This window comes from Orussus abietinus, unplaced genomic scaffold, assembly GCF_000612105.2.
Source record: "Orussus abietinus isolate OABI.00-Male unplaced genomic scaffold, Oabi_2.0 scaffold47, whole genome shotgun sequence".
NCBI lineage: Eukaryota > Metazoa > Arthropoda > Insecta > Hymenoptera > Orussidae > Orussus > Orussus abietinus.
Genome location: NW_019396019.1, coordinates 754019 through 768061, shown reverse-complemented (window position 1 = coordinate 768061; position 14043 = coordinate 754019). Strand labels below are relative to the sequence as shown.

The 14043-nt window shown below is 36.9% G+C and overlaps 3 protein-coding genes across 6 annotated transcripts; 2 read left to right on the top strand and 1 right to left on the bottom strand.

Annotated features, from left to right (window-relative positions):
• Positions 1-3014: 3014 nt before the first annotated feature.
• Positions 3015-5798, top strand: LOC105695307 (malonyl-CoA decarboxylase, mitochondrial). Its single transcript, XM_012416767.1, has 10 exons — positions 3015-3536; positions 3629-3769; positions 3838-3978; positions 4040-4192; positions 4284-4437; positions 4550-4689; positions 4747-4882; positions 5000-5212; positions 5290-5395; positions 5473-5798. The coding sequence occupies exons 1-10, from the start codon at positions 3399-3401 to the stop codon at positions 5597-5599; spliced, it is 1449 nt and encodes a 482-aa protein (XP_012272190.1). The 5' UTR covers positions 3015-3398; the 3' UTR covers positions 5600-5798.
• LOC105695308 (CCR4-NOT transcription complex subunit 2) lies at positions 5720-10058 on the bottom strand. Of its 4 annotated transcripts, XM_012416769.2 has the most exons (9): positions 9494-10058; positions 8923-9156; positions 7864-8351; positions 7353-7579; positions 6902-7144; positions 6546-6807; positions 6326-6433; positions 5962-6187; positions 5720-5852 (listed from the first exon to the last, which is right to left on the bottom strand). In XM_012416769.2, the coding sequence occupies exons 3-8, from the start codon at positions 8190-8192 to the stop codon at positions 5968-5970; spliced, it is 1389 nt and encodes a 462-aa protein (XP_012272192.1). In that variant the 5' UTR covers positions 8193-8351; positions 8923-9156; positions 9494-10058; the 3' UTR covers positions 5720-5852; positions 5962-5967. The 4 variants fall into 4 exon arrangements, with proteins under 4 accessions (XP_012272192.1, XP_012272191.1, XP_012272193.1 ...); XM_012416768.2 differs by lacking the exon at positions 8923-9156; XM_012416770.2 differs by lacking the exon at positions 8923-9156 and having other exon boundaries at positions 9677-10058.
• A 269-nt stretch (positions 10059-10327) lies between these two features.
• LOC105695311 (V-type proton ATPase subunit E) lies at positions 10328-13920 on the top strand. The gene is made up of 5 exons (XM_012416775.2): positions 10328-10515; positions 11394-11569; positions 11643-11811; positions 11911-12094; positions 12319-13920. Exons 1-5 carry the CDS (start codon positions 10483-10485, stop codon positions 12435-12437), a joined length of 681 nt encoding a protein of 226 aa, XP_012272198.1. The 5' UTR covers positions 10328-10482; the 3' UTR covers positions 12438-13920.
• The last annotated feature ends 123 nt before the right edge of the window (positions 13921-14043 follow it).

The following is a 14043-nucleotide window of genomic DNA, read 5'->3' as shown; positions in this document are numbered from 1 at the left end:
CTCCAGAAATGGTATCACCCGTGATCCCCTCAAACGATAAAAATATGAAATTCGCCAAAAATAAACCGTGAAAAAATTTCTTCAAACGCTCGTCTCGATTCCTTCGTTGCATACGGACTCACCGCGGATAAACGACCTAATTCTTTTTCTCAAACAATTCAATACTCGATAACGTACAGGTGCCTATCTCCGAAATGACTTAAATTTACCATTACTTCTTCCAAATCCTCTAAACAAAAATTAAACCATGAAAAGTAACAAAAATTAAAAAAAACCTCTATTCGTATAGTCGTTTCAGCGTCCTTTTTTATCGAATTCATCGATATTGCAAATTATAATTCCACTCGACCCGATCACAAATATATTTCCCTCGTGTACATTATCATGTCCATGACGTAAATGAAAAGATACCTGCAAATTCTACCAAATTTCAAATCTGATCCATACCGCATCGACTGAGCGCACAAAAAAGTAACTTCCAGTTCCTCCAAACTGCAAGAACAATCCTACGCGACGGTCATAACTGTTCTCAGCAAGGAAACAATTGTAGTTAATATCTCGAGCTGACTCTTCTCAAACTTTGGCCATTCGAATCTCGAGAGGATGAATCCGCGATATGAAAGCGCAAGACCGCGGTTGAGGTGCAATTGCGATCTCGAAATCGAGGCAACTTTTCCAACCGATCTTGCGACCAGACTCGGGACGACGAATCCAGTATAAAACTAAAGAATGACAAAATCCACCCATGCGGATGCTCTTATCGATATCACGAGACGCGCTGGGGGGAATTCGGAGCAATATTTTCATTGCATCGTACTAGCCTACATGTAAGCGTTGGATATGCATATAAGTTACCCCTTTGTATGATCTGGTTTCGTCTTCGTGTGGGATCTACTTGAGTTTGCGAAATTTCAACTACCCCGCGTTTAAAGAATCGGATCCCAGGACTGCAATTCTCGAGTCCATACAGATTTTTTTTTTTCACATACGACAAAATTCCCATACAAATTTTCGGATTATTCCGAAGTCGCGTCACTGCAGAACGTATGAAAATCGTATACGACTTTCAAACATTGACCAATGGCGTGGCTCCCCAACGATGCAAAATTTTTCACGGGAATCTACTCGATTGCGGAAAAAAAAAAAGAAAAAATACAATGAACTGGAGAATCGGGTCCCAGGGATCGCGGATGCTGAAGGAGGGAGAAAAATCGTCCTCATCGATGTCTTCTGCGATCGTTCTAACCGCGATCACTTAGAGCACCTGCAATCCCCGTTTGCCAGACTAATCGTGCATAATGTTTAAACGTTAAAGGTCTACTAAAGAAACAAAAAGACAAGCGCGCATACACACACCCATACACACATACACGACGTACGTTCTACGAGGAGGTGGCGAATTATGAATAATTCATAGGAGGGAAAGAAGGCGATCGAAAGCGACGGTCTCGTATTTTTCAAAATGGACCCGAGTGGGTTCTCTTCTCCTACTTAAGACTGCTCACTGAATCCGACTTGAATCTCGAGGGCTTTCGCCTCCTCGCTCGTTCCTTTTTTCCGTTTTATTAATTAAAGTAAAATTAAAGGGCCGAGCGACTGAAAGCCCCTTCGAGACTCACGCCGACCTGTTACTTAGAGGCATCGTCCACGGGTGTATACACACGATGAATACAATCAACTAAATTTATAATTAATGGGTTTACATGTCAATCTACTCCGTACTTCAGTAGACACAGAACGCTACAGGACATTAAGAGTAAAAACGACTTTCGTTACGTGGGAGACCCTCGATTCGCACGGATCCTCGTTAGGAAACTCCCAAAGACGTTTCCTCTTCTCGTTGGCCGACAAGGATCTCTGGAAATAGAGGAAACGTCCTTTTCCTTATCCTCCCTTTTCGAAAGAGAGTTCTATTTGGGACTTTTTTTTTCCTCCGGTTTCCTGAGCGGTCCGTCGAGTTAAGGGCCTCGGATGTACGTGGAATTATTAAATGGCTAGCCTGCAACTGTTAATACTTCAATCGATATATATATATATACATATAAATATATATATATTGATGCTGATATATGTATATATCAGTATGATAATATACTTTACGATAAATATGAATTATGTGTATATTTTACTATAATGAATAACGCGGTAACATACTTAACATTCCATGACGGGTGGTCGATGTAATAATGCGGAAAAGAACGTGTGGAGGTGTAAGGATTTATCATAATGTTATTGTGACATTTCTCGTGGTCATGCCGATTATATATGTATAATCTGACGATGTCTGCGCAAATGTGGCCAGATCAAATTGAAAACCAGAGATAATGAAATAAATAAATATATATGTAAAGAATAAAATGCCAGTGAACGAGACGGCTTGTATTATTCCTTACCTCCGCTCATTTCCTTCCAGAATATGATAAGTACTTCGTATAAGTTCGGATGTTGTGGACCATAATCAACAATACCCTCTCCCCCATACCGTGCTGTTGTATACGTTGAGCCCTGTCTACAGACCACGGCCCTGACGTGTATTGTTTACGTTTGGTCCGATCGACATACCACACGATATTGTAGACCGTATTTTAGGGTTATACAGATGAGGGGTGGAAGGAGAGGCGTCGCAGGAAAATAAGACGTAGTTCCGAACAAAATTATTTTTCCCTGTCCTACGGGTTATCGAAATGAGAATAAGTCTTACGATGCTACCGATGAATTTTTTTAAGCAGTAAATAATTCCTTTACCTGACATCGACGTATATTAGAATCCCACAATTTTCCTGTATTCATTTTGACTAATTGATTTGTATTTTCTGTATGATTCATTGATACGAAGTAATTTCATTGATGAGAACTAATTTCATTGATGCTAAGTGACTACGAGCTTTCTTATCGTTAGAATAGTATGGAAATGGAAATGGGTTGACAACGCCATCTGTGACACCGTCGATCAACCTTCTACCCACGTGCAGATATGGATAAGTTAAATTACGTATGTTGTGCATTATTAACGTTTTAGCATATTTTGAGTAATATACCCAAGGATATTACAGTAATTTAAAACTTCCTAACGTATTGAAGAAAATTGAAAAGAACGTCGAGAGTTTATATTTAAATTAAATACCTTCTCTGTGAATATGGCGCCGACAGTAACTTGGAACAGTATTTATGTCCACCAGTGTACATTGAGGAGTGAGGATGACTTCAAGATCGGCGAACACACTATCGTTCCAGCTTTATTATATTCTATAAGCTCTATGATTATATTTAAATGCATTTAAATGTGTTCAGTGGGCAGCAACACTGACAGGCACTTTCTGATGTTTTTCAATGATTGCTAGTGATTAAAAGTTCTATTCGAATTGAAATTGTTATACTGACAAAGTTATACTACCATCATGAAACGCCTTATTTTAAGACAGCATTTTAAGATGATTACAAGGAGATGTTATTGCAATACAATTACACCTATTAATGAAAAATTAAAGGAGATCTTCTGCTTAAAAAATACCAATGTTAGCAACTGGATAATCGAGGTTGTTCTGAACCAAATTCATTAATACGTTTAAAGTCACAAGTGCTTTATGTTACAAATATTAAAAACTTTCTATATACGTCATTGTTTTAGGGAAAAGTACAGTCAGTTTGTTCTATGTACTATGCTCTTCCAAAAGAAGGAAAAAGAGATTTTCTGTGCACTTTAGCAATGAATTACGCTATTAATCACAATTCTGTGTTCGAGCTAGTGAAACAATTTACTTGCATCGAGGTTTGTACCATAACTGACATTTTGTACTTCCCGAGAGAACGATGGAAATACAATTTTTGTTATTTCAGCCACTGGATCAAAAGCAGATAATAATCAGTGAACGTACTCTTCGAAATACACTTACAGCTCCATATTACTGGCTATTTGTTTTAACGAGTCGGCTAACGTATGGGATAAAATTCTTGGTTGATCTAAGGACCGACTTACTGGTAAAATGATCACTAAAGATTTCATTTCTTTAAAATAAATTATTAATTAGGGATGTTACAGGAATTCAAGTCAGAATTGGATGACATGGAAAATACCGTAGCGATCCAGCAATTGAACACTACCTTGCAAGATCTTTTGTTGCTATGGTTTTCTGTAGGATTCCTCCATTTGGAACGAATAACCTGGCAGAGTTCTTGCGATATGTTGCAAAAAGTACATAGTAATGTAGAAATATAAATATATTATTAAAACAACGATCAATAATGATAACATCAAATGCAATTTCTGACAACTCACTGTCGAGGTATCAGATTATGAAGCAATTCATCCGATACGAAATTGGGCAGACCTGAAGCGAAGAGTTGGACCATTCAGAAGATGTTATGTATTTACACATCCATCGATGCCAGGAGAACCTATAGTTGTATTGCATGTTGCACTTTGCGACACTATACCATGTACGTCATACTTTTTTCATTCACCTAGCTATTCAATATCTGAAAAATATGCGTTTATAATTCTCTCCTGTTTAGATTTCACACAATATCCTAAGAATATTTGATTTCCCAGGTACTGTCAAAGGTATTAAAGAAGCAGAAGAACGAATTCTTAACAATACCACCGAACCTATTTCTTTCATGCAAGAAGACAAGCACAAGATAAAAGCAGCCATATTTTACTCCATAGCTTCTACGCAAAAAGGTTTACAGGTAAGAAAATAGAATTAAAAAAAAAATTTCAAGAATACCTGCAATTATTATTTGCAGGGAATTGAACTTGGCAATTACATGATTAAGGAAGTGATTAAAAAGGTTATCGAAGAATTCCCTTTGGTCAATGAGCTGTCCAGTTTATCTCCCATACCTAATTTTAAAACATGGCTTCTAGAAAAAATAAAACAAGGTATCCATATCTTAACAGAGATAATTAAATATAAGATCAAGATTCACTTTCAGATTTACAACTCTAGAAATAAGTATATAAATGATACATCTTGGAGTAACTGATTTCGTTTTGTAGACCCAAGTAACATATTTGATAATTACGAACGTGATATAATCCAAAGGTTCCTTCGATCCGATAATCTCTATACATCTCTGAAGAAAACGTTCGATTCATCACGATGGACAAATGACATAATGTTGACAGAAATTCTTAAAGAACCATTAATAAGAGCATGCGCTCGATATTTGTATAGAGAAAAAAGAAGGAATTATGCTCTAAATTCCGTTGGTAATAAACTCTCTGTTCAAGCTGTTTCTTAATAGAAGCTGCGATTGATGTATGAATTTATGACATTTTCTCAATAGCAAACTTCCATCTTCGGAATGGAGCAGTTATATGGAGGATAAATTGGATGGCAGATCCATCACCACGAGGAGTAACAAACAGTTGTGGAATAATGGTTAATTACAGGTACAGCAACTCACTTTTGTTAAAGATAATTAATTTAGAGATGAATTGAGGATTAAAAACTAACATAAATATTAAAGGTACTTCCCCGACGAAACGGAGTCAAACAGCAGGAATTACATCGAGAAGAACATCATTAATGCATCGGAATATATAATAGAGCTTGCTTCTAAAGCAGTAAAATTAGAGAAGAATAACTTGAAGTGAAAAGCAAGAATCATTCCGGAAATATATAATATACAGAACAATAAAATGCACTTAAATTTATTCCTAAGTCAATTTTAAACCTAAGACGAATGGAGAGGTCTCGTTTTGAAAAACAGCTCATTTTGTATGATCACAGAATCTTGTTCTTTACTCTTCGAATTTTATGTTTTTATTAAAGATTATTAAATTTGTTCATTTATACAATAGCTGAATACCTCCAGCTCACAGACAGCACAAAGGTCTGCAGGCAGATCTGAAATGTGATAAACGGTTTTGTATAACATAGGTGCCTTGGATACGATTGTCGGATTTTAGTTATATTAACTCGAACGAAATATAAGAGAAAATATGCATATAATGACCTGTAGTCAAGGCTGAGATTGATGAAAAGTTGTAGGAAGATGCGGTCTACTCTCGAGCTTTGTGTAGTCCAAATGGAACTCCTTAGCTACCTTCCTCCAGTTTTGCGCATCGAAGTAGTAGTAAGTACCACGCTCGTACGTCGAAGTCTTTTCCACCAACACGTGTCCTGGCGCCTGTGTTATCCAAACTTTCTCCTCCATATGGTACCGCCATTCCCTGCTATATCTGTAAATATTAAATAAAATGTCAATTGATCCTAAACATACGTATACATAGCTCAAGCACTCAACACGGACAATTTCAATGGTCCTCATTTCATTACTTTCATACATCCATTCAAGTATAATTAAGTTTCGCACTTACAATTCTGCCGCTGCTGCCAGTTGTAATACGTCTCCGACATTTGTATAAAACATATAAAATAGGAGATCATCCTTATACCGATTTAATTTAACAGGTGCCAACTTATCCCTACAAGAAATAAAAACGGTCAAAACGTGGTCGCACGATAAAAATTACCAAGGAAATGTAATTTATCGCAGATAAAATCCTATATAAATCTGGATGTCCAAAGGCGCGATACCTGATGGAAGAATTGATAAGATACTCTGGCGGTACGTGAAAGTCGATGTCCTGCGGTCGACACGGTGTTTCTGCCCAAGGTCCACCAAAGTTTTGGTAAAGATTCTCGGGAGAATTCAAATTGAGCCCTAGCGCCGTTAAATCCTGCCCTAGTGCCAAAGACACAAGGTTCGGATCCGTCTCTGCTGCCCTGATGAATGTTAAGAGGCCCACCATTCCGAACTGGTCTTTTACCATACTTGCCGGTATGTGCGTCACTTTACCTAAAATAAGATCAGCAATTTCATTATTGAATCAGGTATTTCTTCGTTGAAAGTAATCTAGAAATGATGCGAAAATATATTGACTTCCTCGTACCGTCGGGTGATGTTTGTATGCCTCTTTTAGACGCCTGAATCTTTTCAGAGCCAGTCGCTCTGTTGGCTTGCAGCACATCTTGACCGATCTCCGGACCAAGACCAACTGGTATACCCTTTTCCCCCGATGTGCCACCTCCTGGCGATGGCCCTTCTCTACTTTGCGTGCCTGGTAGCGCAGGAAAATCTTCCGAACTCATAGTAAATTCGCTCGATTCGGACGTCGGTTGTTTTACCATTCCAACTGCAACCACATAATAATTCCAAAATCAATAACGAGTCGTTATGTACAATAGGAATTTTTAATTAAACGAAACGATGTAACGTTTCTCAAAACGACATAACTAATGGAGTAGTTATTAGTGAAACTAAATTTTACTATTTTTAAGTCATGCTTGGAATTGAAATTGAAAACGCATCAACTCTTTCCATTGTAATAACATGGAAATTACCATAAGGTTGCTTTCCTGGCATAGGACTAGGCTGCGGCACAGAATCACCCTGGCCTCTATTAGTTAGAGAAGGGAACTCGGAGAGATCAAGAAGTGGAGGGGTGCTCGTGTCTCCTCCACCTCCACCCCCGAACACAGAATGGAAATTGTTGATCGCACTTTGAGATCCGTAGCTGCGACTTGGAGGTATTCCAAAACTTCCCATACTACCCATTGGATTAGAATTCCTGAAAAACGTATCGACAGCGTTAATTAAATTTAGCACGAATCTTCTTAGCTTGTACTTCATATTAATTAAAAATTCGAGGTAGTTCCTCTAGCATCCACCATTTTGCATTTATATGAATGATATTAATTTACAAGTTGAAAAAAGAAAAATTATATTCTGTCACGTAAATGACTGAATTATAATAGCTTCTGACCATTGGTAGTCGTCACTAATGATAAGATAGATGCTTTCACAGTTCAATAAGTACGCTTTATGTGATCTAGGTAATAAAAAAAAACTGACCCAAGAGCAGGCATTGTACGTCTATCGGCGAAAGCTCTCTGCCCAAAGAGTCCTCTATTGCCCATAGGCGAAAGCTGCTGCTGAGGTGGTTGATGCCCTGTAGGCTGTGCACTTCCCGTTGCCGTTGTTCCAGGATAGACGTTGGCACCCACGACAGTGGAATTAGCTGTGCTTGAGGTGCTTGCAGACGAGCCTGAGAACATGCCCGAGGTGGGCGTGACATGACCCGCAAGGGTCGAAGAACTTAAACTCCCCCCACCACCCCCACGCGAAGTTAGGCTTGCATTTGCAATACTGCGTGGTGGCTGCTCGAAGTTCAAATTAGCCATAGCCTGGTGGCTTCACTGTTTAGTACCTGCTGGGGCACACCGGTACACTTTGTTTATGTTAATTACCACAACCACTGTTTTGTGACAAAGCTCGAGTCACTCGCGAGATCAAAGTTACGAATTCGAATGACATCCATGGTATGGATCCGTAACAGCTGCCTGTAATAATGGAATAGGTAAAAGGATAATGACATTAAGTTTTTCGTCAAAAAATTATGGGATGAATGAGTCCTTTACGATACAAAAAGATCTTCAATTCTCAATATCGATACATTTGAAAGATCATATTACATATATAAATTAATCATTTGAGATCAATTTTAGAGAAGAATAAACTTATTTCCTCAATGATTTGGCATGAAACATAACCTCTAACACTCAACACATGCAATTGGAAAATTCAACGAATATGAAATAATCATCAAAGATAATCGAGAGCCTCGAGTCTGTATTCTCTGATATCCATTTTATTATGGATAAACTTGTAATCAAGAATTCACAGGAATATGGTTTAAGAACACCTACATCCAATGTGAATAAACTTATTAAATTACTTTCTCCTGATCAACCGATACCACCATTTCTTTGTGAAAGCAAAAACAAATTTTGAAAGCAACACAGTCTTCCGCTATCGACGGTTCAATACCTTAAACATAGCGAACAGAATAAACTAAGCCTAGTAACAGAGAAAAATATCAACAGGGTTCCATGACCCACACGAGAGACTAACCTCTTTCTACGTTACTTCATAAGCATATTTGAAGCTCATCGTTCCTTAATGTTTTGATAAACATCGTTGCTGTATATTTATACAATGCCCTGATATTTGCAGGAACCACCACGCTTTCAATGAAAACCGATGCAGTGCAATTTATTCTCGACGTACATCATCTCTATCCTTTGTCGTTGAACGCAGGATAATCGAGTCCATAAAAAACTCCTTTACGATACATCCAGAATAGATCTGGAAGACAAAACTGCCTTGAAACACAATATGAGAAGACTTCTCCTACCAGCTTTGATCCAGATGTGTTATCTGCCACAGGTAGAGCTCGGTTCCACGGAAGAGGTACAATAGAAGCGAGTCTCACATCCTGATTAGAAACGTACGGCGAAGATGGGGCAGAGAAATATATCAACAGTGGGGAAATAAGGTCACGACAAAGATGAGCGAGAGTCCTCCAAGTGATGTTTCTGACATCAAAAGTGCCAGAGTTGTGTGACAAGCATAAGGAAACAAAGGTTATAGTGAGACCATTTTGGAGGTAAGGTAAGCTCGAGGGAGACTCAAAAGTCATTACCTATTTAACTCGTCCCAGCTGCAAATCACTGCGACGAGTATTCAATTGAATTCATGATAAACAAAGTAGATGAAGGTCAAAAAAAAAGACACTAAAAAGTCGATGTTGTTGACTCGAAAGGAACGTGTTACGGGAAGATAATTTAAACAGTCGGTAGCTCGCTGGCGAGTTTTCAATTCGTACACGCACTGGCCCACTGAAATCACTGTTTGACGAACACTTCTGGACTATTTACTAATATCCTTCCGTTACATGTTATGATACTTTCTCAACTTTAACAACATCAGACACAAATTTCTGCCATATTAGCAATTTCGACGACCTCCTCAAATCAGCAACCAAATTTCCGTCGCGCATCCGATAAAACCCGTCGTAAATGCCCGTCGGAACGCACTTCTCGTAGGTTCGTTTAATTTAAGAATTTACGCCGCGTCAAGAACTCGTCGGTCTTCGCATTTTTACGAACAAAAAATTGGTAACCGTGAATTTGATTAATCGATGTCTATATATTCACGCGAGAAACGTGCGAGAATACGAGCGCCCTTGACTGATAGAGTGACGCGGAACTACCTACTGTCGGTAATGCGAATTTCTTTCTTGACGATATAAGTCAAAGGAAGCCTCTTGTACGCGATTTAAAATGCGGTATTATTTTTATAGAAAATAAGGACCCGCACAGTCGCGTGAAAGCGAAAACGCAAACTTCTGTACACGGATTGGTTTCGGTATTAGCAAATTCTAAAATAAAACAAATTAAGGAGAGGGTGCATCAAGTCGAGTAGTTGCTCATTTGACTATTCTTCTCACACGCAGGTGCGCGCGCAGCGATCATATGATCGGCGGTCGCCCGCAGCCTCGGTAGTCCAGCAAATGCCTTGGCTGTATAGGCGTTGACTCGTTTCTCTGATTTCGCCTGCTAGTCGATACATTCCTTTGAATTGTCCTGGTAATATTTCTCCTTTAATCCAGTCAAATTAACTCACGACACCATGGCTCTCAGCGATGCCGACGTGCAAAAGCAGGTTAGTGTGAATACGCGCTGTCGTCCTTAACTATTTTTACTCTAACAGAAACGACTCCACCTCTTTTTTTTCTCGGGTGCCAAATCACTTACAACTCTTATCCGCTCTCGTCGCATCAATGAGATCGTTTGATTATATTTCACGATCTCTGCTTACCGTTGGATTTTACCTAATTTTAACCTCACTAGCAGACGACAGAGATTGAAATAAATACATTATACGGCAAGGAACGGCCTACTTTCCTATCATATTGCCAAATTAATGCAAATCTTTCAGCTTATTAAATTTACCCCCTGAAAGATTGACATTTTATACGACGATCTGGGATTTACAGCCTTGCAATATACTACTCTGTGAAGAGGAAATTTATAAATAGTACAAACTTGTTGGCATACGATAACAATGATTTTGTAGGAATCCAAGGTCTTTTAAATAACTCTTTCATTGCTGCTCAAATGTGAGACGGATGGTCGGCTAAAACAATTATCCTTATCCTCAGCACGTCACAGCGAGGCTCATTTTGAATTATCATTATTTAAGAGCTTTCGAAATAAAATTATCACATTTGCGGTGCATTTAATTAAATTCTTTCTATAATAAAAATGACGTTGAGGTAACATTGCATAAGGATCATTGATAAATATTATAGAATAACATATATAAATGTAAGCTACTATAACTAGGTCATTAATAATGATATAAGAATGTCTCAATGAAAAACTCAATACATTTTGTGTATATAAGTTGAAGAATCAATGTGCTGTCTAATTTTAAATGTCAATCATGCCAAATTTAGTTTTAGGAAAGGAATTTATCATTGCTAAAGCTATATTTAAAATGTGAAATATTAATATTTAATGATCAAAATTGTTTTACAGATCAAGCACATGATGGCTTTTATTGAGCAAGAAGCCAATGAAAAAGCAGAAGAAATCGATGCAAAAGCTGAAGAAGAATTTAATATTGAGAAGGGTCGTCTTGTTCAACAACAGCGTCTAAAAATCATGGAGTATTATGAAAAAAAAGAAAAGCAGGTCGAACTGCAAAAGAAAATGTATGTCACTTAAGCGATTTTCTTTTTTTGTTTTTATAAACCCTGTACTCATACAATATATTATTCCTTACAGACAATCTTCAAACATGCTTAATCAAGCTCGTCTGAAGGTGCTTAAAGTTCGTGAAGATCACGTTCGTAATGTGTTAGATGAAGCTAGAAAAAAATTAGGTGAAATAACTCGTGATCCCAAACATTATAGCCAAATTTTAAAGTTACTCATTATCCAGGGCTTGTATCAAGTACGTTTATTATGGTTTAATGTTTTTTCTTATCGTTGATTAATTTCATCATAACTAGTTTTTCAGACAAGATAATTGTAATAATTTAAAATTGTTTAGCTCCTGGAATCACATGTTTTAATTCGTGTTCGCCAAGCTGATGTTGGTCTCACAGAATCAATTCTTGAATCCATCCAACAAACTTATAATGAAATATCTAAGAAGGAAGTACTTATCAAAATTGACCAAGACAACTTCTTATCTGCTGATAGTTGTGGCGGTATTGAACTGCTTGCTGCTAAAGGTAAGTCGTAAACTATGAGTGTGTATTGTTCTTTTCTCTATATGATTGCATTTCTTTAATTTTGTCTCTTTTAATCTCATATTTATTAAATGTAGTTAATTTCTCATATTTTTCAAGTTCCATGTGCATAATATATCAACGTAAATAGAGTCGTTACAATAATAGTTACATTATATGTAACTGTTTTATGATTATCTCATCAAGTAAAGCATACTATTTTACAGGCCGCATTAAAATCAACAATACCTTGGAGTCGAGACTAGAATTGATTGCACAACAGCTTGTACCTGAAGTTCGTACAGCTCTATTTGGGCGCAACCCCAATCGCAAATTCACTGACTAAATGGGTCTTGCTCTTATACGCCTATGTCTCTCAGAAACATTCCTTTTTGCAAAACTGACAAAGTATATTGAACTTTGCCTATTACATTCGAATTAGATGTGACACGTTCACTAAATTTGCCGCCAGAATACACTTTAATCATTGCAACAAGGCAACGAAGCACACAAGAGTACTACATTTCTGTTTTGTTGAATGAAAAAATCATGCATTCACAAAGTTATAATTCATTTCTATCTTAATCAATAACTGATTGCACAGATGTATATTTGTAGGCAATTATTATTGCTATTTATGGGACTTTTTCTTCAGTTTGCTTTACCAATACTACGAATAGTAATTATCGCTGTCCTCCAATAATACGATTAACGTATTTCCTATTTATAAACGAACCGTACATTGAAAAAAGAGAATCCATACATTACAGAAACTATGTAAATTATTTTTCATATAGATTGTAAAATGACAGACTTTGTTTAACAACACATTGTTCATGTTTTTCAAAGAAATATTTGTGCAATTTAAATTAGATCTGCCAGTGAATGTATATACGTTCTTGTAAAGGATATCATTTGAGTTAAATGTGCAAAAGCAATGTATTTAACGGAATGTTCCTTGAATATAAATTACAAAAATATGTTCTATTTTTTTTCTTCTGAAACTTTGTGTACTGTTTATTCCTACATAATTCTGGTAGCAATATTGCCAAATGGTGAAATTTATTGATAGTCAAATAAGCTGACTGTACCACCCAATTTGGGTATTTATAAAAAGATGACGAGCATTGGTAAACCATTTTGAAAATGGTTGTGATTAAAATTAATCAGTTTTGTATCCAATAAATACCTGTTCAATACAAGTTTTCAAGCCTAAAGCCACTGGTTGCTATGCAAAATGCTAAATAATTTATGCAGTTCTCACAACTGAAGTACATCCGTAAGGATTGTGCAAAGTAATAAATTATTAGGTATTCAATATTTCATTCAACATAAAAGTATTTATCAAATTTAAACATACTCTCCTCTGGCAACGATACCGGTATGATAACAAATGCCATTAACAAGTGTTTGAATTTTATATTTTGTTGTGAGTTTAGCTATCTGTAAACGGATATGCAAATGCATACATTCTATAAACTTAACGAATTACATTCTCTATTATTCGTCAATATAATTAATAAACGAGATGAATGAACAATTAAAACAACTGACACATGTAAGCGTTAAAAATTCGTAATAATAGATTCGTTACGTCTTATTGGTATTTGGGTATGGAATGCTTGCAGACAATAGCGTAAGCTTTAATTTCTTTCGTTAGATCACGTTAAACGTTACACTGTATGAAAGATAGTCTACGCGTATATCTATAATTGCGCCTGTTTCAACGTATACAGAATAATTAATGTTTATTGTAAATATGTATGTAACTCGATGTATAATAAAAAGTTGAGATAGCCGATTAAATAAACGTTCAAAATTCTCGCCAATTTGATTCTACCGTAGAAGGTAACACTACGGCACGTTTATTTCACACGATAATTTTAAACGATATTGCAAGGGCACAATCTCCACGGTTCAGCATCAGACAGAGTGCGATACCACTTTCTTTT